Source organism: Schistosoma haematobium, chromosome 6, assembly GCF_000699445.3.
Source record: "Schistosoma haematobium chromosome 6, whole genome shotgun sequence".
Classification (NCBI taxonomy): Eukaryota; Metazoa; Platyhelminthes; class Trematoda; order Strigeidida; family Schistosomatidae; genus Schistosoma; species Schistosoma haematobium.
The window spans coordinates 24,455,313-24,479,803 of record NC_067201.1 but is presented as its reverse complement, the minus strand read 5'-3'; the positions used below and the strand labels follow the sequence as shown (position 1 = coordinate 24,479,803).

At 35.8% G+C, this 24,491-nt stretch overlaps 1 protein-coding gene across 2 annotated transcripts in view; it reads right to left on the bottom strand.

Annotated features, from left to right (window-relative positions):
* Positions 1 to 20,549, bottom strand: part of MS3_00008866 (uncharacterized protein) — a 79,586-nt gene extending 59,037 nt beyond the window's left edge. The window contains exons 1-8 of one of the 2 annotated variants that reach the window (XM_051217209.1): positions 20,384 to 20,549; positions 18,920 to 19,089; positions 18,589 to 18,889; positions 14,061 to 14,103; positions 13,929 to 14,020; positions 10,791 to 10,890; positions 4,845 to 4,972; positions 448 to 563 (exon numbers count right to left, since the gene is read on the bottom strand). In XM_051217209.1, the coding sequence (XP_051065858.1) occupies positions 448 to 563; positions 4,845 to 4,972; positions 10,791 to 10,890; positions 13,929 to 14,020; positions 14,061 to 14,103; positions 18,589 to 18,849 (740 nt within the window). In that variant the 5' untranslated portion in view covers positions 18,850 to 18,889; positions 18,920 to 19,089; positions 20,384 to 20,549. Of the gene's footprint in view, positions 1 to 447; positions 4,973 to 10,790; positions 10,891 to 13,928; positions 14,021 to 14,060; positions 14,104 to 18,588; positions 19,090 to 20,383 lie in introns of both variants that reach the window. The other variant, XM_051217210.1, reaches the window with a different exon arrangement.
* Positions 20,550 to 24,491: the final 3,942 nt, after the last annotated feature.

Below are 24,491 nucleotides of genomic sequence, written 5' to 3'. Positions count from 1 at the left end.
TCTACAGGACAAGTTGTGAGCCATGTGTGGAGAAGTTCGAACACTTCACTCATATCCGAAGTTTGTGCTGATGTTTTGAAGACACCTATGATCAAATGCTAGTAACCTACGAATATCCTTTAATTTTAAACAACACGTTTCTCTGCCATTAAATAGAACGAAATGATCTGTTGCACAATAAACTCATCTTTTACTTGGTAGACGGATATCCCACCGACTCCACAAGTGATGTGAGTGAGGAGGAAATCTGTGAAGTAGTGATCACAGTATCCAATTCCTTAACATTCACTCGGTTGAATGTTCGAATCCCACTAAACATACTAATTCCACTAATGTTAGCATCAAAAAGTATGTTTCAAAGCTAAGTTCACAAAACATGTATTCAATAAATCTGTCAATTACACCTTAATCAATTTAGCTGGAAAATTAAAATTTTTTATAACTTACCAAAGAATACATCGATGATCACAAGACGCCCAAACATGCTGAATTGCAGATGTGGATAAACTGAGTGAATTTAAAACAGGATAAGCTTGATCAATATTTCCAAGTAAATCAGGAACCTACAAAAATAAAAATTACAGTATATTTGTAGGTGGAATACATACATTTTTATTGACAAATTAAAACTGAATACGTTACCAACTAAATGTGATTATTCGATTCGTAACACATTTGAATTCATAGGCTACTAATTTCTTCTTTCTATTATCGGATAGTTTATATTTTATTCTCTAATTATTACTGATTATTGTCGATTTCCTGCATTATCGTAAGAAAGTGTATTCTATGTGCTGAGTCATTCAGTCACCTCTTCTCTTCCAGATTCTTGCATATAAACCATATCGAAGACACCCCAAAATACAAAGAATCTTCAGGTTAGATATAAACCTCCCAAAAGTTGTATGTTACGGATTATAGTTTATTAAATAAAGAGTTAGATTTATGCTAACCAGACGAATGACCTTTAGATTAAACAATAACACAAAAGACTGATAAAAACAAGCAGAGATATCAACCCCTATTGATGCACATAGCTCTTTATCTCCCCAAAGGTCAAGAGGTGCAGGAAGATAGAAGACTTTCTATTTATTGTATTGTTCTATGACTTAAAAACGTACAAGATTACATCCTTCAGTGATAGGACTACAATAAATCACAGTATATTCATAATGAAGTCATAACTGATCTTAAACTCAGTAGTAGGTGTATAATTAAATAATAGTAATTTACGTAACGTATAACAGTTTCATCTTTCCTAATTTAACTTCATCTAAAATTTTCTGAAAATCATTGTGATAAATTCTTACCAAAATATAGACAGTATATAGTATGATGTACAATTTGCAATAGTTCTTAAGACTATAAGCAAAGATGGATAGTGGATGGCAGTGGAATCCAGAATGCGCGTTTCGTCCTATTTGGGAATCGTCAGCTGGATAATGTTTACTCCCGGGCTCGAACCCAGTCCCGTTCGCTTCAATCACCATCACATTATCCACTTATATACTGAGTCCTGATAGCCACTTTTGCTTGTGCAATGGGGTGAATTTTAAATTCACTTGGTGTTGTTTTACTTGAATCTTCCGATTGATGTTTAGGATTGCAATTGATCAGTCACTTATTGGCATATGTGCATACTGAAGCGAAAGATACTGGCTTCGACTCCCAGAGTAAACATCATCTCTGAAATCCAGGCACATCCAGATGACGAGTCTCAGACAGGACGAAACGCGCGTTCTTGATTCCACTGTTAGCCGATATCCATCTTTGTTTATAAAGCTTGTGACTTCAGGAAATATTAAGACAATCCGCAAAGTATGCACATATGGCAATAAGAAACTGATCAATTGCAGTTTTCAAAACATCAATGGTAAAATTCTAGTGTATAATAACCAAGTGAAGATCTTAACACTGTTAGAAAATATTTACCAAAGAATACTCTTGAAATTATACCAGAAACTGAAAGAACACATTAAGTCATTTACCATCATAATTACCTTAATTTTCAGTTTGTTAATTAACTCTGAAAGTAAAGCTTGAGAAAAAATATATAATTTTGATTATTTTCATCGTTCAGGTGGTAAAGTAGAATAGTTTAAAATTTAGTTAACAATTCTGATAAGTCGTGTGGACTGAACGCTATATTAGTTTCCTAAGCTATTCCGGTAACCCGCAGTCTAGAACTACACAGCGACTTGAACACCAGAGAGAAGACACAAGTATGAGAGAAAATACTTTATCCCAAGGTTTATTTTTGTACAGAAAATCATGGGTATTTATAGATGTTGGCGTCTGTTGAATCAACATCATATTTTCAGCCAATCCGTTAACGACATATTACGCTGCCGACCAATAGTAGCACGCCACATTGGAATTCTCGAATGTTCCATCATACTCTGATTGGCTAGGACCCTTCGGCTCCTTATGGGCCTCTGGAGGCTCCGTTGAAGTTCTCCGGAAGCCGACTCAACGAATTCAATATTTCAAGTATATAGCATACAGCTTATATAGTGTACTATTTCAGTTAGCTAGCATGAATAGATCAGATCATTGAGTAGTAACCAATTGTATGTTGGCTTAGTCATTCAGTATTTAACAAATTCTATCGGTTCTATTTAATTAAATTTCTTCGTTAACCGTACATTTTTATTCATATTATTCCACATGTACTAAATATGCATACATCACTGAATCCTATAGAAGGTAGACAAAATTAACCATTAAGAACCAGAAAGCAATGAACAGTCATGTCGTTCTATTATAGGACTCCTCATCAGTGCGCATTCATGACCCGAATGAAACTCAGGAACTTCGGACTCGCATGTGAACGCTTAACGCCTAGACCATTGAGCTGAGAAACAGTGGTGTTAAAGACTAAATTCAATAAATCCACGGTATTGTGCGACCGTTTTCCATTGTCTTGGATGGAAAACTTCCTCACACTCGACATGGTTGAACTCCACTGGTAGCACATTCTCACTAGAACTCTAGAAGTTGAATCTTGAAGCTAGTCACGATATTAAATTAACTTATATGTAAATCACTGTATTCCATCTCAGTGGTCTAGAAATTAAGCGTTTGCACGTGAGACCGAAGTTCCTGAGTTCGATTTCCGGACACAGGGTAATGGATGCACACATCTAAAGAGCCCTGTACTAGAACGAAACGGCCGTCCAGATTTTACATGCTTTTCCAACATAGACTGGTTTGTGATTCCAATTAAATTCAGCAACCTCTACAACCGCATAATGATATAAATTTTCTACTTAATGATGTCTACGTCCACCAACGAGCCTGATAAAATTATTGATCTATTCAAAACAGACGTAGCAAAGAAATCTAATTTAAGACTTTCATTAGTAAATAACAACATTTTTATATGGAATTATCATGAACAAATTACATAAAGTTTCGGCATTCAGTGTTTTACATTCTAACCAAGATTTATTTGTTCAGAATTACGTTCTTTTTCCAGTAAACAATCTTCAAACAGAGATTATTGGTTGACAATTTAGACGAAATGGCTCAGAGTCAGTTAAAGTGGAAGAGCTGCATTCACTGTTTAATCTTAACGAAGATCTTTAGTTTCAGTTTTTCCTCAAAATTATCTATTGATTCCATTCTGTTGAATCATACGCTTGATGTTTAGTTTGTCTTCTTATCATTGATGTAACGATTGTTTCGATTCCGTTATTCTTCACCTTGTTGGTATTGGCAACGTGAATCAACGAACATTCATGTCCAACTTCATCTTGATTACGAATAACTACCCGAGTCGAAATTAACTTGCTCAATAAAAAAAGAGGTGGGACTATAATTTATGGACGACGTTTTTGCGACGCTAAGGTGACCTTGAGAGTGGCCACCTAATAACTAGGACTAATTGAGGGTTATAAATTAATGTGAAGAAATAGAATTTTCAGATGATGGTCAAGGTAAGGAATTAGATTTATCGTTTTTCAACATGAACTGACATCAGCTATAATTCCCAAACGTTATTTAGCCAAATAAATGAATGAATTTTGAGTTAGAATTCAAGACCTGTTATCTTAAATCTGATTGATTTGTCCATAAATTATAGTCTCACTAAAAAAGCTTCCAACATTCCGAATGTAAAGTCTGTAACTCATGTTTTAAGTTAATACTATTTTCGCTATTAAATATAAACCACCTTTCAAAAGGATTTCAAATAATCAACTTCATAAGTATTTTATCAAATCACAATAGAATGTGATCATATACAATGTAGGACTAGGCACATATGTATTGGTTCAAGTTGCCGTACCTCATTAATTTATTAATTTCGACCGATGTCTATATATGTGTGCCAAACGATACTTTGATCATAACTAAATAACTGACTGACATAGTGAAAGAATAGTTAGCAAATTCTAATGAAGTTTTATAAAGAAAATTTGTAATTTTATGTCAATTGATGACTTTGAATTAACGACTATGTAGACTTGTGGTGAACGAGATTAAAGGGAAGAAAATCAATTTATTATATTATACAAAATTATAGAATATCTTCGTAAAATATAAGAACCATACACACTAAATGCTTCATTTGTAAATTTTCTATCAATTCTCTTTTACATTCTGTTTGATTCTTACAATTCACAATTCCTTTCTATTTTCTTCAATTCGACCTTCTCAGTCTTCTTTTCTGTTAGGAGTTCAACTTTTGATTGGTATTACATATTACTTATGTCTGTTAACATAATTAGCATACACCACAAACTTACATCTAGTGTTGAAACAGGTTTTTGTTAAAGAATTCAAAAACGTTGAAAATATATACAGACAGTAATGGCTAATTAATATAAACAATGAATGCTTACAATTCGATCTCGAGAACCACCTGTAATTGATATAATTACTAAAGGATAATTGGAAATATTTGAAATCTGATCCATATAATTGTGTATACGTTGATAAATTTGCGCCATTGAACGGTCTGGCAAAATAACTAAAGTTTATAGATAAGAAAAACGAAAAAAAACTATAATTTTTTAAAACAATCAGAGTAGTAGAAGTAGAAACAGTATCCGTGATAGTTTGACTGTACCTCTCACATTGACATAGAGGTTTTATCTGTATATTAGCTGGAATACCTATTTCCATAGGTTCAACCATGACAGCCACATAGGTTGGGGAACAGTCAAACCGAAAATAATAACTTAGGTCCAGAAAGCGAAAACCTACTGTTAATTGTATAGGGTTATGACTACAGCAACCCATTTTCATCAGTTGCAGAGATGCTGCACTCCCGACAACAGGTTAGAAAATGTCGGCCCTGAAAGTAGCACACTGTTATATCCGAACGATTAACAAATGAATGGTGACTTCCAGGAATTATCTATGACCTATTATTACATATATTCTTACTGGATAATTATTGAATAGCGAGATTATATATACATATAATACCTTTCATTTGACTTATTGGCTATATAGATACGATTTACTATCCTTAACTTCCAATTTATTAGGTACAGTCTCCCACACTCACAGCCACGTTTGGTTTGATCTTGTACAATTATTATTTTTCATTTTATAGTGTGACGCGGTCTGATCTGCTTGTATATGAACCACATATGTCCGAAATATACGATCTATACAATGAAGTTTAAGATTGTTTTCTGGACTCAATGGGCAGGGCAAGGCAAGTAGAACCAATAAGGACTCAGAGTTAACTCGAGGCTGTTCGTGCTGGTTGACGTATCATTAGTTTGATATAGGACCAAGATCATATAAGTTGGTGTTCTAATTGGGACACAGACCATAATACTAAGGGATCTAACTCTCAATAGTATCAGCTCATCAAACCGTCCAAGTAAATTGTCCATTATTAAGTCAACTTGAGAAATGTATTCGATTTATAATGTAGATGCCGGATCAGTTTCAAGAGAGAGTCATTATTAAATCTCCTGCCAACTCCGCTCCATAAGCCATTAATGATTAAACCAGTTACCGGAGCACAAACAAACAATATGAATAAATTAACTATTAAGATATTCTATTTTCTTTATTCAACTTATAAAGGTCAACCAATGATCAATATACTATAAGATAACCACATTTTACCAATAGTGACTAAGCTTTAGGGCGAGACTAGAATTTATGGAAGAAATAATTACATTTAAGATAACGAGTCTTGGATTTCGATACGAAATTCATTCATCCATACGGCTAAATAGGGTTTTACCATTACAGCTGACGTTAGTTCGCGATAAGAAACCTAAATCTAATTCCTAAACCTCACTTCATACTCTAAATCCCAATTCTGATTTCTCACATTAATTTATAACGCGCTTTAGATCCAGGGGGTGGATTTTCCCAAGGTCACTTTGGCATCGCTGAAAGGTCAGTCATAGACCATCGTCTCATCAGTTTTACTATCATAAGAATAAAGTTATGAATTACAATATTGCTCAACTACTTTTAATCAATTTGAAAATCGCTACGAAGAATATACTATCAGATTATATTTCAGGTAGTTGGTAGGAGACCTAGATTTAAAGTTTCATACCAGTATATACTTGTCAGAAAGGTTTACCTACAACATTCAGAAAATTAAAATCGATGTTGCCCAGCTTTATGGTCTAATACAATGTCACAGAGCTATTAGGGCATTGACATTAACTGGTCACCTAGAAGTTGTCGATATCATGTTTGTCTAGTGCTCGAAATTGATCTTATTCTCTATAACTCAATACTACTGCTCATTTTCCCTCAACTTAACAGATCATGACTGAATACGTAAAAAGACAACATAATCACATGGATTGGATCCCAAAAAGTTTCAACAACTTAATCGGACAATACCAAAGAGAAGACCTCACCAATTATATTCATCGATCCAAATTGCTACAACACTTCTACATAGCGAGATAAAATCAATTTCTTATCGGCTTACTTCTGCTCTAACATTCCACGACGAAGTAACTTGAGTACATTATTATTATTATTATTATTATTATTATTATTATTATTATTATTATTATTATTATTATTATTATTACAAATTACTCTTGAAATGATAGAAATGTCACAAACACACCATTGTATTATTGTCTGATGTATGTACTAGAAAGATTATTATTATTATTATTATTATTATTATTATTATTATTATTATTATTATTATTAGCTTTATTCAATATTATATTTTTGGTACAATATAGAATTCTCAGCGTAAAGTATTTCAACAAGTTTCCGTTTCTTTCTTCTTGGTCGGTCCTGGCGACAAATATTGAGTGATCGCCAGTCAGATGTTAGCAGTTCAGTAAATGAACATCTGAATAATCTGCATTCTTTTCGTTGTATATTGCCAGCAACCACATTGTCTCTTATTGAGTTTTTTGTAACTTTGACAACTAAAGGTTGTATACTTTTCAGAAACGCAGCAGAATAGGTTATGCGATTAATAAACATAATGATATATTAAAACAAACAAAAATAGATAACTTGTTGAAATATCTAGATGGCAGGAACAGGTAGCCCAGATGCTCAAGCAGGCCGCCCTAAACAGGAAAACCTACTTCCTATCTAACCCTGAAAAAAACATCTTGACAGCTTATATAAATGAGAGAATAATCAAGAATTCATAAGAATAATGAATTTTATGTAAAGTAATAGTAAAAATAATTTAAAAGTAGTTAAAAATGCTTTTTAAGCAAAGATGAGAAGTGGCTAGCACTGGAATCCAGAATGTGCATCTCACCCTATTTAGGAATCGTCAGCTGGATGTACCTGCATGGCAGAGTTGACGTCCATCCCGGGACTTGAACCCAGTACCGTTCGCTCCAAACGCCATCGCGTTACCCACTTAGCTACTGAATCGTAATAGCTACCTGCTTGTGCAATAGGGTAAAGTTTAAATTCACATCAACTCTGAGATGCAGGTACATCCAGCTGATAAAGAGTCTCAAATAGGGTGAAACGCGCGTCCTGGATTCCAGTGCTAGCCACTATCCATCTTTGCTTAAAAAGCTTGTGACTTAAGGTCATATCGAGGCAATCCGCACAGGATGCACATATGCCAACATGAGACTGACCAATTGCAGTCCTAAATAACAATGGGGAGATACAAGTAAAACAACACCAAGTGAATGTAGTTCAAAATGTTTTAGAATTAACTAGAAACAAAAGAAAAGAATACAATTTGTATACCAATAGTTACACCTTTTGTGAAAACAATGACAAAAAGAGAATCAGTTTTAGTCATCTCTCGAAAAGTTGTATATATGGATAATACTGAAACAATCTATCATGAAAGTTAAGACACGGGGCTTCACTTAGGATAGTTGGAAAACCTTCATTCCAAACAAATGGTGCACATGGGCTTCAGTATCCTGTAAGAAATGGCGTATGAACCAATTAATGGTCACCGGTTACCATGGGAATGCATCGCTCAACGTTGCTCCACTGCCTTGTAGATTAGACCTTTAGGTCAAAGGCTCCGGGTGTGCCCTCCTGAGAAAACCACGTGGTTCGGTTTAGGCACCCGGGCAGTATCACAAACCACACACAAATCAAGTGACTTATGAGCGCACATCTATTTGGCGACTCTTTGCATCAATATTTATGTATTCCAATAATTAAATAAATAATAAGACTAAATTAACCTACAAGACTTTTTCATAAAGATATAATCTAAATGAACTGAATTCGTTTGATCAGCTAAAAAGCAATTAAACTGAAATATGTAATCAATCACAAATTGATTGACTATTCTACTAGATTGTAGTAGGTTATTAAATAACTATGATTAGTGGTTGTACAAGCTGGATGATATGATTTAGAGTAGGATACAATGACATATATCTTTTCAAAGTAAATTCTCAATATTTAATCTTCTTGATTATTACTAAGTCCTTTCCTATACATCTTATTGATTTGATCTCATCGTGATCATGTGATATGGTACTTTAGGCCAAAACATATTTGTACCATATTCTACCTTGATCATGACTTACTAATATTTGATATTCAATGGAAAAAGTATAAACATTTAGAATATAAAAGAGAATTTTGACAAGTTGCATAAACAATTTGATAAAATTTGAAATACATCTAAAAAAAATATAGGAATAACACTCAATTCGTTAAGCGTAACTTTTAATCTTAATAGTTGAAATCATGAGCCAATTGAAGCTAGACCACCATGGAAAACCTGGAAGCATTGGAAGGCCGTTCCGACCTATTATGGGACTCCTCAGCAGTGCGAATCCACGGTCCCGCCTCGCGTGATTCCAACCCAGAATCTGTCAGTCTCGCGCGCGAACGCTTAACCTCTAGACCAGTGAGCCGGCATCCATAAGTGTTAATTTCTAACTTCAACCAATCCAAGAAGTTGCGCCACCGTCCACCATTGTCATCGGTGAGTCACTATCTCACGACAGAGTGATAGGTCCTGGGTTCGGATCTCACGAGGCGGGGTCGTAGACGCACACTGCTGAGGAGTCACATACTAGGACGAAACGGCCGTCCAGTGCTTCCAGGTTTTCCATGGTGGTTTGGTAACGGTGCAAGTTGAAATCACTCAATAATTTATAAAGTTATAAATTCTACGATAACCTCTCAAACGTCGATAATTATGTTTACTCTTATAAAATATCATTGGTAACTGAGTATTTTTTTTCTTTAACTTTTCCTCCGATACCTTTTACCACAAAACAAAATGGAAAACTGAGGATTTTTTGGATAGAACTATCGTAAAACTAAAACCTATACTTCATTTAAATTGGTTGTTTTGAACTTCCCGTTGATGTTTAGTGCTGCAATAGATCAGTCTTTTTATGGTATATGTGCCTACAGTGCGAATTACCTCAATATTGCCTTATATCATAAGCAAAATTCGAAAAAACCAATACAAATGAATTAAGCTTCGCCCCAATGCATAAATCAGTGGTTATTTGAACTCAGTAGCTAAATAAATAACGAGATGACGCTTAAAGACAACGGCGCTGTGTTCGAGTCCTCTCGGGTATAGGTACATCCACCTGATGAGTCCCAAGTAGGACGAAATGTGCGTTTTGGAGTTCATTGCTAACCATCATCCATCTCTGCTAACAAAACCTATGTTGTTGTGACGATACAATTGCGCAACCGACTGAATATATGTTTTACGGAATTGCTACTATTCTGTGTATGCGGATTTATTCATCCGAGTTATCATAGATAGGTAACATGTCTTAGAATCGATCACAGTGACATAGATACATCTTACTCTAAAATTTACGTCTCAGTAATCCTTCATAAAAAAACTTTTTCATTAGTTCTTCTCAAATCACATTTTTATCGTTAATTCTTTATGATTATCATTGTTATTTTGTCGTCTTTGATACTTAGTTTGTTAATTCCATTTGGTAGTTCAAATGTTATGTAGTAAATAAGGTCAAAGGACATTTGTTGCTAGGATCTATATTGATAACAACTAAATAACTATAAAACTTATCGGATAACAAATGAGTAATTAAGATAAAAGCAAACAATCATACTTTAATTAAGTCAATATAGGCAAAATGGTGATAACTAAAATAACTTGTAAAGCATATATTGACTTTATTTAATATAAAATTAAGTCTAATGTAATGTATAGCCACCTACACAGTGATTCTCTTCTTAGTCAAGGTTAAATGTTTCCCAATAATCCATCGTTTCCTGTATCTATGCCTCTCTCTCTCTCTCTCTCTCTCTCTCTATCTCTATATATATATATATATATATATATATATAATATTTTATGAAACTTTAACTATCAATTATCAAACTATTCTAACCTGGTTGATAAATTGGACCAGCCAAAGATAAAACTAATTTAACTTTAGTTTGAGTTATACTCCAACGTGATGATAACAAGTTGAAAATTACTACAGAACCCTATTGAAAAAAAAAACAGTAAAATGAGTGATAAAGGTAGATGAGAACAGGATAACAAAATATAAACTGATTGTAATAAGAGTTAATTGAAGCTAGACCATCATGGAAAACCTGGAAGCACTGGATGGTCTTTTCGTCCTAGTATGGGACTCTTCATTGTAATAAGAGAACAAGAGGAATCAATCGGTACAAATAATACATTGACAATTATCCCCCGTTAGTAATGGAAAATGGTTGTGCAATATTGTGAATTGATTGAGATTAGACATGTAAACCAAAGGATGCCAGCTCAATGGTTTAGAAGTTAAGTGTTCATCTGAGAAACCGAAGGTTCTAGGTTCGATTCCTTGTGTTGGGATAGTGGATGAGCACTCCTCACACACACACCTCATACTAGAATAATGCTTCCTGATTTTCAATGATTGTCTATCTTAGATCGATTTGCGATTTCAATAAAACTCAACAATCTCTACAACCCTCCATATTGATGGTTATTATTAACGTAGACCTTAGCATAAACATGCACTGATAGTGAGAAAGACTACACGTTGAAAATATAGTAGGAAAAGACAGGTTGAAAATATATATCAAGAATAGATATTGAAAATGATAAAGGGTGAATTTATCTATCCCCTCCTCACTGTAGCCGCGAACATAATGATCATACATAAAATTAACAAGTTGACAATGTCAAGAGACTGACCAGTTTAAGAAAAAAAGTCAGTCATAACTAAGACATTGAAAATTTAAGAAAAGTCATTTCTCTAATGAAACAGGTAACAAAAGGATAATCAGTTCAACTCTAAATAAAAAGTTTTCATTCATCATATCAATAGCATACATGTATCTAAAACTTCAAGTCTTTGTTGGTGAGTAATTTTAAGATTAATTCACTTGTATAGAATACTATGATCAGTATTTCTGAACTACTATATATGCTAAATATAAATCAATGAAATTATGTTTTCTTTTCTGTAAACTGTTATTGACATAAATTTCTGGTTTGGTTCATTGAACATCAGCTCCCAAATGCCCTGGTACAGCCGAGAGTGGAGAGAGTCAGCTCTCCCTCTCCAAATGCTCTCTTATGGACACGTGCATACAACCACTGACAGGGAACCCATAGTCACTGACTTCTCGTGTCATTGCTGTTGTTTACGGAATTGAGAGGACGAAAAGCGAATATCCGGCGCTTTAACCAGGTCGGTGAACACGGAGGGTCCACCTAGGGAGGTTGGAAAACCCTGATTCCAAACCAATGGTGCACATGGGCTGCATTTTGAAGGTAGTCATTGGTGAGTACATGATTATTATGGGAATATAGTTATGTGGAGATCATAAAATTTTCATTGGATCCTGACCGATTGATGTGGAGGGTAAGCATTCGTGGGTCGTGGGTTCGGTTAGCGAATGTGCACTGATGAGAAGTCCCATCACGGAGAAAATATCAACTTTCGGATGTATGTACAGACAGCTGACTAGTCCCAAATAAGATGAAATGCGCGTCGTAGATTTCACTGCTGGCCACATTTCATTTACTTTTTTTAAAAATAAATATGCGTGATAATCGGTTTATCAAGGCAATCCACACAGGATGTACATATACCAACTAAGACTAACCAAATTTTAGTCAAAGTATCAACAACGGAATAATTCATGTCACCACAATTTAAATGAATATAGGTGTTGTGGCTGTTTTGCTAATAGGGTCGTAGATATACTATGAATAAATGTAACAGAGGACCTAATGTGAGTGAATGGATAAACCAGACGACTATATGATAATATTTCAACGACGAAAAAGATAGTGAATATTGGATTTCAGGATAAAAAGTAATTAAATGAATAAAATTTAAAATAAAACTAATAACATTATTGTTTTTAGGAAAAAAGCACAACAGAATATTCGTTTCGTTTATCTTGTTACTTATCGGCTAAATGTATTTATTTTCTAGTGTACTGACGCTGACAATTATTCATAATATGTCATATCAATCCTCAAACAGACCTTCTTCTCTCAAAAGTCATTTGTAATCATGTATCAATAGCTCATTCTAGGAAAGTTCCACTCAAGTGGAGAGATTATTTCGATAGGATTTAAGAGGCCAAAGTAGACATCAAATGAATAAATCGAATTGGTGGAAGCGCAAAGTTCAGTTGGTGGAGTTGGAAAACCTTAATTTCACACTATTACTGAATAGTACTTCTGTAATCCTGTGGGAACGAATGACGTACAACCCTACTTTGGTCATCATCTACAGTAAAATAACATTTAACGTTGTTCCGTTACCTTAAGGTCTAGAACTTGAATTCAAAGGTGTAGCCTACAGACCAGCGATTCAGCAATCAATTTGATTTACGGTTCTAAAGGGTTACTAGCATAACAGTTGGCTTAGACTTTATCGTGGTGAGCTTGAGTTTTAATGAATACCACTGCGCACTGCTGAGGAGTCTCACAATAGGACGAAACGGCCGTCCAGTGATTCCAAGTTTTCCATGGTGTTCTAGCTTCAACTGACTCATGATCTTGACCATTGAAATTACTATAATATCCACAAAAGCCATCTGATTTTAATGAATAGTTAACATATTCCAACTCTTCTCCACTTTAGGTTAGACACTCAAGAAATATCATTAGCCGTCAGAGAAACTCAGTACACGAACATGTACTTGATAATCGATTAATATTAAATTAAACCATCTGAGTGGAATCGAAGGTTCGTATTTTATTTCATTTGAAACTCATCAGTTGAATGTACTTACATCACAGTGTTGGTATTCACATTGAGACTCAAACCTAGTAAGTTTCTTTTCAAACCTCAACACAATATCCACTGAATTATTGAATCGATATATCTATTCACTTGTTCAACAGATATGATAGTTTATATCATTATTAAATAAACCATTGATTTATCTTGGTCGTTGCTAATCACAACTAAATTTTAATGTAATCATTCTGAGATTACGAAATAGACAGACAGACAAAAAGCACAATTTTTCACGCGCGCATGTGTGTGTCTATGAAATCAACTTACAACAGAATGACCTATTAACACGATATGTTCAGGAGGATTAGGTCGGTTAGCATATGTTCCTAAAATAGTGTCGATCGCTTTATCCACAAAATCTAAAAGAAATTTAAAAGGATATTAATAATTGATAACTACCAGTTTGACGTTCAATAATTTCACCACTGAGAGCAGACGGTTCCTAAAATATAAACAAAGAAATAACTAAAATAGTTGAATCTATGAATTATTTTGTTGATAACAGTATTTATAACGAATTTCAATTAATTAATTTAAACACATAAACATTGGTACAAGGAAGCATCAAATAGATATGCATCACATAAATCATTCAATTTGTGTGAGGGCTGGGATACTGCTCGGGTGCCCAAACCGAACCACGTGGTTTTCTTAGGAAGCCACACACCTGAAGCATATGATCTAAATGTCTAATCCAAAAGGCAGTGGAGCAACGTGAGGAGATGCAGTCCCATGGTAGCCGGTGACCATTAATTGGTTCATATGCCATTTGTTTCCTTAGGATCCTGGAACCCTATTGGTTTGGAATCAGGGTTTCCCAACTTCCCTAGGTGGACCCTCCGTGTCCACCAACCTGGTTAAAGCGCCGGATATTCGCTTTTCGTCCTCTCAATTTCGTAAACAACAGTAATGCCACGAGAAGTCAGTGAGTAGGACTTCACTGGCAGTGGTTGTATGCACGTGGCGTTTGGAGACGGAGAGCTGACCCTCCCCACTCTTAGCCGTATCAGGGCAATGGGAGGCAACAAAGTTAATGATGCTGAAAATCGAGATAATGAAACTCTTACAAAAAAATTAGTTATCCAAATAAAATCGAATTAAAATATAACAATAATTTGTTGAAGTTAAGCTCTACACATAAATAAGATGTCGCTTATCTAGTAGGTTATTTGATCAATAAAATTTACATAGGAATAGGGAGATTTTTAATAAATATTGATTTTTATCACAAAAGTTTTGTGGAGATTTTAGTAATTTAATAGTTGAAAACCTGGAAGCCCATTCATGTCTTGTATGCGAATTCTTAACCATTAAATGACTAAGCTGCAATCCAATAATCGGCATGTTTAACTTCAATAAATTCGTGATATTGAACAACCGTTATCTGATACACTAGTGGGTTACTGCTTCCCTACTGACAAAATTGAACTTCACTGGTCATGACTTCATATCGGAAATCTATGAATTACTTTTGGGAATTAGTCACTAGTAAGCACATCGTTATGATTAATAGAGAGGTGACTGTAGTTTGTAGTTTGCGATACGGACGAACCTTTTGTGAACAAAACAACAACATATAAAGACGACAGGTCAAAGTTTACTATACCCTCAAAAATAGATCAAAAACTCACACTGATTTTTATGTTTCAGTTTCTTACTGATCAATAGTTAGATTTAAACACAATTTTAACTCAGTAGCATTTGACAGAGATCAATCAATAACTTGGTGTATAAACACGATTTACGATATCATAAGATTCAACTATTATAATCAACAAATGAAATTAATTTGCTGAGTTACATAACCATCCTCTTTTGAAATAATATTCTCCTTTTAATCATCTTACTGACACAGTCACTAACACTTCAGTATACTTTTAAATAATTTTTATCTCACTATGCTGATATAGCGTGACAATTTGGACCGAAATGCATTTGTTCTAAGTTCCTAATACTGCTTGTAACAGACTGCTTGGTTGGGGTCCGCGTGACTATCGTAACCAATGGTTGGAGATTTGGTGAAATGGCTCAGAATCGATCACAATGGCGTCGGTGTACACACTCCCTGTCTTCCTTTAAACTAAGAGATTAAAATCGCTTCATATCTTTCTTTCTACGAACCAATCTTTTCTTCTTGTACTATATCTCTATATGCAATCTTTCTATTATATATTATCACCTTTGACCTAACCACTGCTATGAATCCGGTGTTCATCTTGTTGTGCTGATGCGGCATGGCAACCTGGACCGATGCATATATGTGCCTGGTCCTACGTTGTAGCTGACTGACTGACTGACTGTAACAGACTGCCCCGAAATGCCCTGGTACGTCCGCTCTCCCTCTCTAAATGCTCTCACATGGCGACGCGTATATAGCCTCTGCCAGGGAAGTCCTACTCACTGCCTTCTCGCACCGCGGGTGTTGTTTACGAAAATGAGAGGACGAAAAACGAATGTCCGGCGCTTTAACCGGATTCCAAACCAATGGTGCACATGGGATCCAGTATCCTGCGGGAACAAATGGCGTATGAACCAACTGTTGATCACCGGCTTCCATGGGACTGCATCTCCTTACGATGCTCCACTGCCTTGTGGATCAGACCTTCAGGTCGAAGGCTCGGGAGTGGCCCCCTAAGAAAACCACCTGCTTCGGTTTGGGCATCCAGGCAGTATCACAGCCCTCACACATATCGAATGGGATTTGTGTGGCGCATATGTATTTGGTGCCTCCTTGTACCAATTTCTATGTGTTAAAATAAATAAATAAATTGTAACAGACTAAAACCGCCCTAACTAACAAACATAATTTAATTACTGAGTTATACACCTATCCCTTTCTAACGTCTTCTCCTCTTTTTAGTTAAATACATAGAAAAAAATTTTCATGTATACTAACTAACTAAATTAAAAAAACATTTATGCCGCGAACTGATCTGAGCTAAAATATCATTGAAAACCTGTAAACACTGGACGGCCATTTCGTCTTAGCATAGTACTATTCAACATTGCACATACACTACCTCGTGCACGCAAACGCTTAATTTCTAGAACACTAAGCCGGCATCCAAATGTAATAATGTTTGACTTCAAATAATCTTTGATCTTGAGCAACCATTCGTTCATTATTATTGTTATTATTAGTGGTTATATCATACTTAACATATTTTTCCTTACTTAAGTTTCGTCAATAAGTCACCAACTCTATTAATTTCTATAATTAAAATGTTCCTCGATCTTACGTATACACGTATATAGAGCTTCTAATGTGCCTGTAATAAACAGATGAACACTAGAATAGTAGAAAAAAAGCATTTCTAGAACATAAGCTAGTTTTCACCAACCAGTAATTCAACTATTTCCACTTAACTTGGAACTACTCAGTAATATGCAATCAAGTAAATATTATTTGATCTAATTCCTGATATTTATTTTAAAGTTTGTGATTGAAAAAATAATTTTAAGACGAACATTCCTAATCAACACTTCATCTCAATAATACTGATAACTGATCATTCACACTAGTTACTAGTTGGCTTTAGAATAAACTATAAAAGTTTCAGTCAAATGTGGTTGATGAAGTTCAACTATGTTAACGGTTAAACATGTCACTAATGGGGCTAAATAATCATGCCAAATTACTGATAATTAACTGAAGCAGGGAATTCCAAAGATTGAAAGACAATTAAACGGTTAAAAAACATGTGCAAGATATATATATATATATATATATATATATATATATATATATATATATATATATATATTAGTTCTTGCCAGTGACTAACTTCGAAAGGTAGTTTCGGAGATTTTTTGAGAAGCCGTGATCAGTGGAGTCGAACCGTATCAAGTGCAAGGCAGTTACCCAACAATGACATTGGGGGATGGCTGTGCGATATTATAAATTGATTGATTTCAAACATGTAAATGGTCGTATATTGACTCAGTAGTCTAGAGGCTGTACTCGCGTGCGATGCATTTGGTAAATCGTCTCAGTTGTTAGATATCAGTGCCATAATTTGGTGAGACATGAAACCGATTACTACGGTACGTCATTAGATATTGGCAACCGAGGGTGTGAAGGACCTAAGTGATGCTCACTGACAGATGGTCAGTTCAAAGGCTTAGTAACTATCTGGGATCTCCAGTTGCTTTATGAAACCGGGATTAGAACACTACTTTGCCACGACTTCATCGAGTCTTAGATTCAAACCTTCAAATAAATATGTGAAAGATGAATTATTATATCTTTGCAACTGAGTTTCTGAGGCGATGTTGTTAAAATACAGTCGGCATAATATTCATGCTCACCAATACCGAGCACCCTCAAAAACAAGAGGGTTTTCCATGCACCCCTATGTTCGATGTATCTCCTTAACGCTTGAAACATATACCGAAGATATTTTTATGTTCAGGATTGTAAATGAATACTGGAATGCTGTTGGAAGCTTTTTTTAAGAAAAGTACATGATATCGTGAGTGGATTGAAAGACTGGTTATCAAACAACTGGGTAGCAGTTGCAACCAACCACATTTGATAAACACCTAGGTCCCTCTGATGTTATGAAAGGATTCTATTTAGCTGACTAACCGAAATCAGGATCTTGAATTTGCTTCTCGATCGCTGCTGCTATGTTTCCGCTTGTTTGAGGCTCTTAGTGAACTTCACCAGAAATCAAGATCTAGGAAGCCTTTAAATTTTTATTGAAATCTCAAATCACTACCGGAATTTAGATAAAATGAGACAAGTCCAAGTCATAGTGACCCATCTTATTGAAAACTATCGGTGCACCAAAGTCTTACAACATTTTTCATAAAATAAAATGAATGAGCATTTTATTTTATCAGCTACTGAGAACTTATAGAACGACATATATATGAATACGTGTATCTAATCAGTGTATTAAAATAAGTATATACATCCCCTTACTTCATTGAAATCAACACTGTAGTAATCAAGTGATGAACTATATTGTGCAAAATTATAGACAGTTGTTGCTAATGATCTGACTGTCTTGAAACTTCCTTGAGAACCTGTAATAAACAAAACTGGCGAATTGTAGAGTCCGGATCTAAAATAAGCATTATAAAATTTTGTGAAATACCGGAATCTAGAACTGAAGAAAGAGAATAAATAAATAAACACAATAAAATGTTTGAATGTACCCTTCCCGATATTGATACAGGGCATAGCCTACGTAGCATTTCCGTTGGCAATCAACATTGACTTCCTAAAGATAAACTATTCAATAAAAATTTACTTTGTATTCGGGAAAACCCATCATCCGAGTGAGTATACATCTATTGGATTCTGAATCTGTATACCAGTGAACACCACTCCACAGCAGTAATAACACCAGGCATAAATTTATTGAAAAATATAATGTCTTTCCAATCGTATGGTATCCCATTTTTAGTTAAATAGGTCGGGCTAAAGTATGTAAAAAATAATAATTTGCCAAATATCTTTATTACCTGAATATATCATTTGAAAAACAGTAAAAGGAGAATAAGCGCGGAACAATTATCACTTTTGATAAGTCTACAGAAAAAATACAAAAATTAGTCAACCTAACCTTTTTCAATGAACAAATGTTTCCCGATCGCAGATGTGATTATTCAAAGGACCATCCCCCTACCATAATAAACTACGTACAACACATACTAGGGTCATAACAATTTACTTTACGATAAGTCAGTATTATCTAAAATATGCTGTCTATATGGCTAAGACTTCACCATCAGAAAACTTAACGTTGTGGCGTATATTTGGCATAAATTGAGGAGCAACGTTAGCTGAAGTAAGACACAGGATCACTTCAGGAGTCTAATTAATGCCGATTTAGTCTTCACAGATCACTGAGTTAATGCTTGTGAGATAATCATAATCTGTCGCTGGAGACTAATTACTAAAATAACAGCGAGTGACGATATAAACTACACATCTCCGCAAGACATCTGAAACGGTATCACAGCACCAAAAAACAGTCATAAATAAATGAAGTGATTTGCTTTAGTCCATTAAAACATCAAAAAAATTACAAATGGAACAGTGAAGTATTTGGAAGACATGTATACATTAATGTCAAGAAACTATACTAAAAATTGCAAAATTCAACTTTCTCAATATCCTAAATTTTAAACTACGACGAAAGTTTATGAATTCGCACTCCTGATGGTTAAGAACAATGAAGTAGTTGTTGAAACAAGAAATAGTGATCCAGAACCGGCTTTTTGGTCGTTTACTTATAACCATAGCAGCCTAATTTAGTGTCCTGCGATGGGATCAAGCTGAAGACTGTGAAGATGAAGATTGTTAAGCGTGTTTTGTTACACTCAATTTTCGATTCTACGATCCCAAAAACTCATCTCGAAAAACAAATAAACCCAACAAGGACAGGTTAGTGAATTACCATTGCCTAACGCAGAGAATTAACTGAAAGCTAATCAAAAGTGTCAGGAACCACCAAAGACCATCAAATACGGTGAAGTAATCGTCTATAACTCTCCTGGTACTTGGTATGAGTCTATAAACGTTAAGATATGACAACTATCAACCTATCAATTTTAGGAGCTCCTGCCTACGGTGACTTGAAATATTTTATATCATTTCACCTATCTAGACACATTCAAATACTTATTGAGAATTCGTTACGCACTATTGTTTATACACAACCAATCCATATAATATAAACGTTATAATGGATAACTAGATGTGAACTCACTTAACTATCTTTCAAAATGGACATTGACGTGGTACTGAAGGTTATTAGGATGATGATAACCAAACTAAGACTTCAGCTTATGCTAAAGTAGTTCAGAATATAAGCAACACAATGGGACAGGCAAAACACAAGAAGCATTTAAATGCCTTACAGCTTTCATTTTCTGATATCGCGCAACGTGAGTAAGAAAAACAAAAAGTACAATAGCAGACTGTATTGTCCCAATTTCATACAATATTGCTCCAAAAGTCAGAAATACTTGCCATGACATGATATCGAACTGATTCAAAGACTTTTAAACTACTGATGAATTTAAACGGTCGAAGTGGTTGATGACGTAATGAAAGGAGCTTTTACTTATTATACCTTCGTTTCTGGTAAAAATGGATAACCGGTGCCTCTAGTTACTGACCTCGATAAATGAAATAAAAAGAAATAAAGGAGATGTTGGCCAATTACTGAAATTTCACTTTGGGTACTTAAAAAGACATCATTGCTCCCTATTTAGGGACTGCTGGAAGGTTTCTTAAACGGCCCTAAATGTTAGTAAACCCCAAGGTTTGGCTAACTTTGTGGAGCAGAATCTGTCTTCAGTTTTCTGTTGGTTACCTTTAATACTATTTTGTTCCTTCCAGGTTTGTGTTTGTGCTGAACTTAGGCAAGTATCCTGCAGGTGATATACCCATCAAATGTTTATAGAGAGGGTCTAGGTATTTGAAGAATTGGTTGGTTCAAATCCTTCAATAAAAGGGACACGTTATACAGACCGAGCTGATCTTCACCAGACACTTGAAAATATCACATGACTAGAATGAAAGCATCCTAATTAATACGAAATTCCTTATAAGGTAAGTTTTGAGATGCTACATTTCAGAGCGTAATTTTTCAACCATATAAAAACGCATCAATAGTTTGTAGTGACTCACATTTATCACGAGAACACGACTGGTTTAATAAAAACAATTATTATTATAACCAACTGTACCAGCGTTTGTTTTAACGTGCTTTTGTTTGACTGTGCTAATGACAGCTATTTTGTGCTTCCATTCTTTTTACTTACACTTTGATTGTAACTTCGCGCGGATTCGGTTACGTTCTGTAACCAAGCTTGTATTCTGGCACGATCTCGGTATCCTTTCGATGCCACGAGATCGCCAGCGAATAAACATCGATTTGGTCCATTAACTGTCTTCTGATATTTGGCTTCTCGGAGATTTTATGGATTTATTTGGTTACGTCCAACCTTCGCCTTCTGATTCGCTTGGCACGTGTTTCTTTGTAGCGGCGTTCATAGTCAATTTCGACTCGACGCCACGCTACAATTGGTGACCCGTATTTTGGAACACGCCTCAACTTCTGATCAAATCTTCCAAAGAAGCCAATTCGGTGAGTCTATGGTTTATCCATCCACGTCTGTCGTATATTTTCATATTTTTTAATATATAATATACTCGACATGACGGATAACGATAAGAATAGTATTAATATAATAGACTCACATGTACGTGTACCGAACCCTTGTTACTTTTTATTCGCGTGACGATGAATTCCACGCTTTATTCGAGAAATTTTCCCCTATTAACTATTCTCCTCGCTGACCCGGCTGTTTGGTACGGAATGCATACGCATAAGCATATCTGTCTACCACCCAGCACCAAATGGTTAAGTAAACGGTTTCACTGCCAACTTAAAAGTGCTATATGAGCACACGAAAACGGCAACTGGCACGAAACCTTACCGCTCGTTCTTTTAGGGATCACAACGAGCTTGAAGGCAGATTTACAATGTTCCGCCGCTGAACTGGTATTCGGCACGACATTGCGTCTCCCTGGAGAATTCTTCACACCACGGAGCAGACCTAATTTCGGTAAATCAGACTACGTCCATCGACTGTCTGCATTTATGCGAACGCTGTCTCCGGTGTCAACTCGAATACAACATCGACAGGTCGCTCTCCCTCGAGAGTTATCTACCTGTTCACATGTTTTCATACGAGTAGATTCGGTACGCAAACCTTGGCAACAACCTTACGAAGGCCCTTTTCACGTGATCGCTCGTCACGAAAAGACCTTCAAGGTTGATCGATATGGACGCGTCGAGATCGTCAGCATTGATCGTCTCAAACCAGCACACGTCGATGACAGTGCCCTATCTGGTAACCTGAGATTCAATGCTGGACCTATCAAACCTGCTAGCAGGATCCTTAAATATTCTTCAGGTCCCATGCTAGATACATCTGAGACCTCATTCTCACGTCCCGGTCAACAGCACGCGTCATCTGCACCGTCTACGGACGAGACGATCGTCTCACGTTCCGGTCGCCGAGTACGGTTGCCCGTACGCTTCCGCGATTATCGCACAATCAACAACCAATACGGTGTAGGGTTATTCCTATACTACACGCATGCTACACTCTTCTCTTTTTTTGATTTTCTTTTTGTTTCCTGAGCCCACGCCTTCGACCATCTCCGTTTGGTTCCGTCGACTTCAGTCAACTTTGGCGAAAGCTGGATTGGCCACCCACGCTCTTGTCAACGCACTCAGTCGATATATTGGTTTCGAATGCTTGGCATACGCTTGGTCTCGAACTTGGTCGTTACGGTCGCTTCTGGTCTTTTGGCTCAACGTGGTTTCGTCCTACGTCTGCAGCGTTTCTGGTCCGCATTCCCTACGAACGCAATCTTCAGATTCTGGATACAAACCACTCTGGTGTAGCATGCCAACTCAAGCAACAAATACAGCACATCGCTCCTGGTACCGTTCTCCGAAAACGACCTTCGTTGGCAACTCGACGATCAACGATCGCTTTCCTGTTCGCCAATTCTTCCGTCCTACAATCGCTCGTTAGCCGATCAGTCCCACGATTTAAACCGCTATTTATCGAAAGTGTTAACCCTTTCTAGCGGGGGGCTCCTGTAGTGACTCACATTTATCACGAGAACACGACTGGTTTAATAAAAACAATTATTATTATAACCAACTGTACCAGCGTTTGTTTTAACGTGCTTTTGTTTGACTGTGCTAATGACAGCTATTTTGTGCTTCCATTCTTTTTACTTACACTTTGATTGTAACTTCGCGCGGATTCGGTTACGTTCTGTAACCAAGCTTGTATTCTGGCACGATCTCGGTATCCTTTCGATGCCACGAGATCGCCAGCAAATAAACATCGACTTGGTCCATTAACTGTCTTCTGATATTTGGCTTCTCGGAGATTTTATGGGTTTCTTTGGTTACGTTCAACCCTCGCCTTCTGATTCGCTTGGCACGTGTTTCTTTGTAGCGGTGTTCATAGTTTACCTCAACTCGACGCCACGCTACAAGTTGATCACGAACGCTGAACCTCTCTGAATATATGACGACTAGACTGACTTTGATACAAACTACATTAATTGCCCCAGATGTCTCCAGGACGCAGTCAACAGAGAATTGTTCATTTTTTCTCCTTCTCGGGCCTATCATATCGACCCTTCAATAGTGATGATACTGTGATACTGCAATATTCAAACAAGTATCAAATTAGTTTAGATGCTCTCAATGAATTAACGTTTTCCTCCTGCTCTACTTTTAATAGTCTTCCTTGTATATCATTATATGTGAAAATTATATTTGAAATAATCTTAGCGACTGAAAACTAAAATGATTCCAACGTCTTGTCTAGCAGACTTGTCTGAATTTTTATTATAACCCTGAGGAGTTCCAGAAAACTTCGCCGGACGAAACGTTGTAATTGTTTTAAATTTCAATCGCTGAGATGACTTCAAATATAATTTCCACAAATAATGACTTCTCTATACTCGATGCCCAATATTTTGTCAAACTATTGACGAACTTTCTTGTATGTTTTCGCAAAACCTCTCCCTCACCACAAATTCTCAACATTATTCACAAAATATAGACATGACATGACCGTCTAGTAAATGTCATTTCCCGGCAAAAAATGAGAAAAATCATCATCACACAGGTGATCTACAGATTCTGAATTTGTAAGACATTTTAACAACAGTGTATACTTGAATTTCAGTTGATACAACTATTTAATTTGTATTCCCAAGCTACATATCTCAGTCTTACTATGTAGTTACCTGGGATAATATGACAGCTCAAC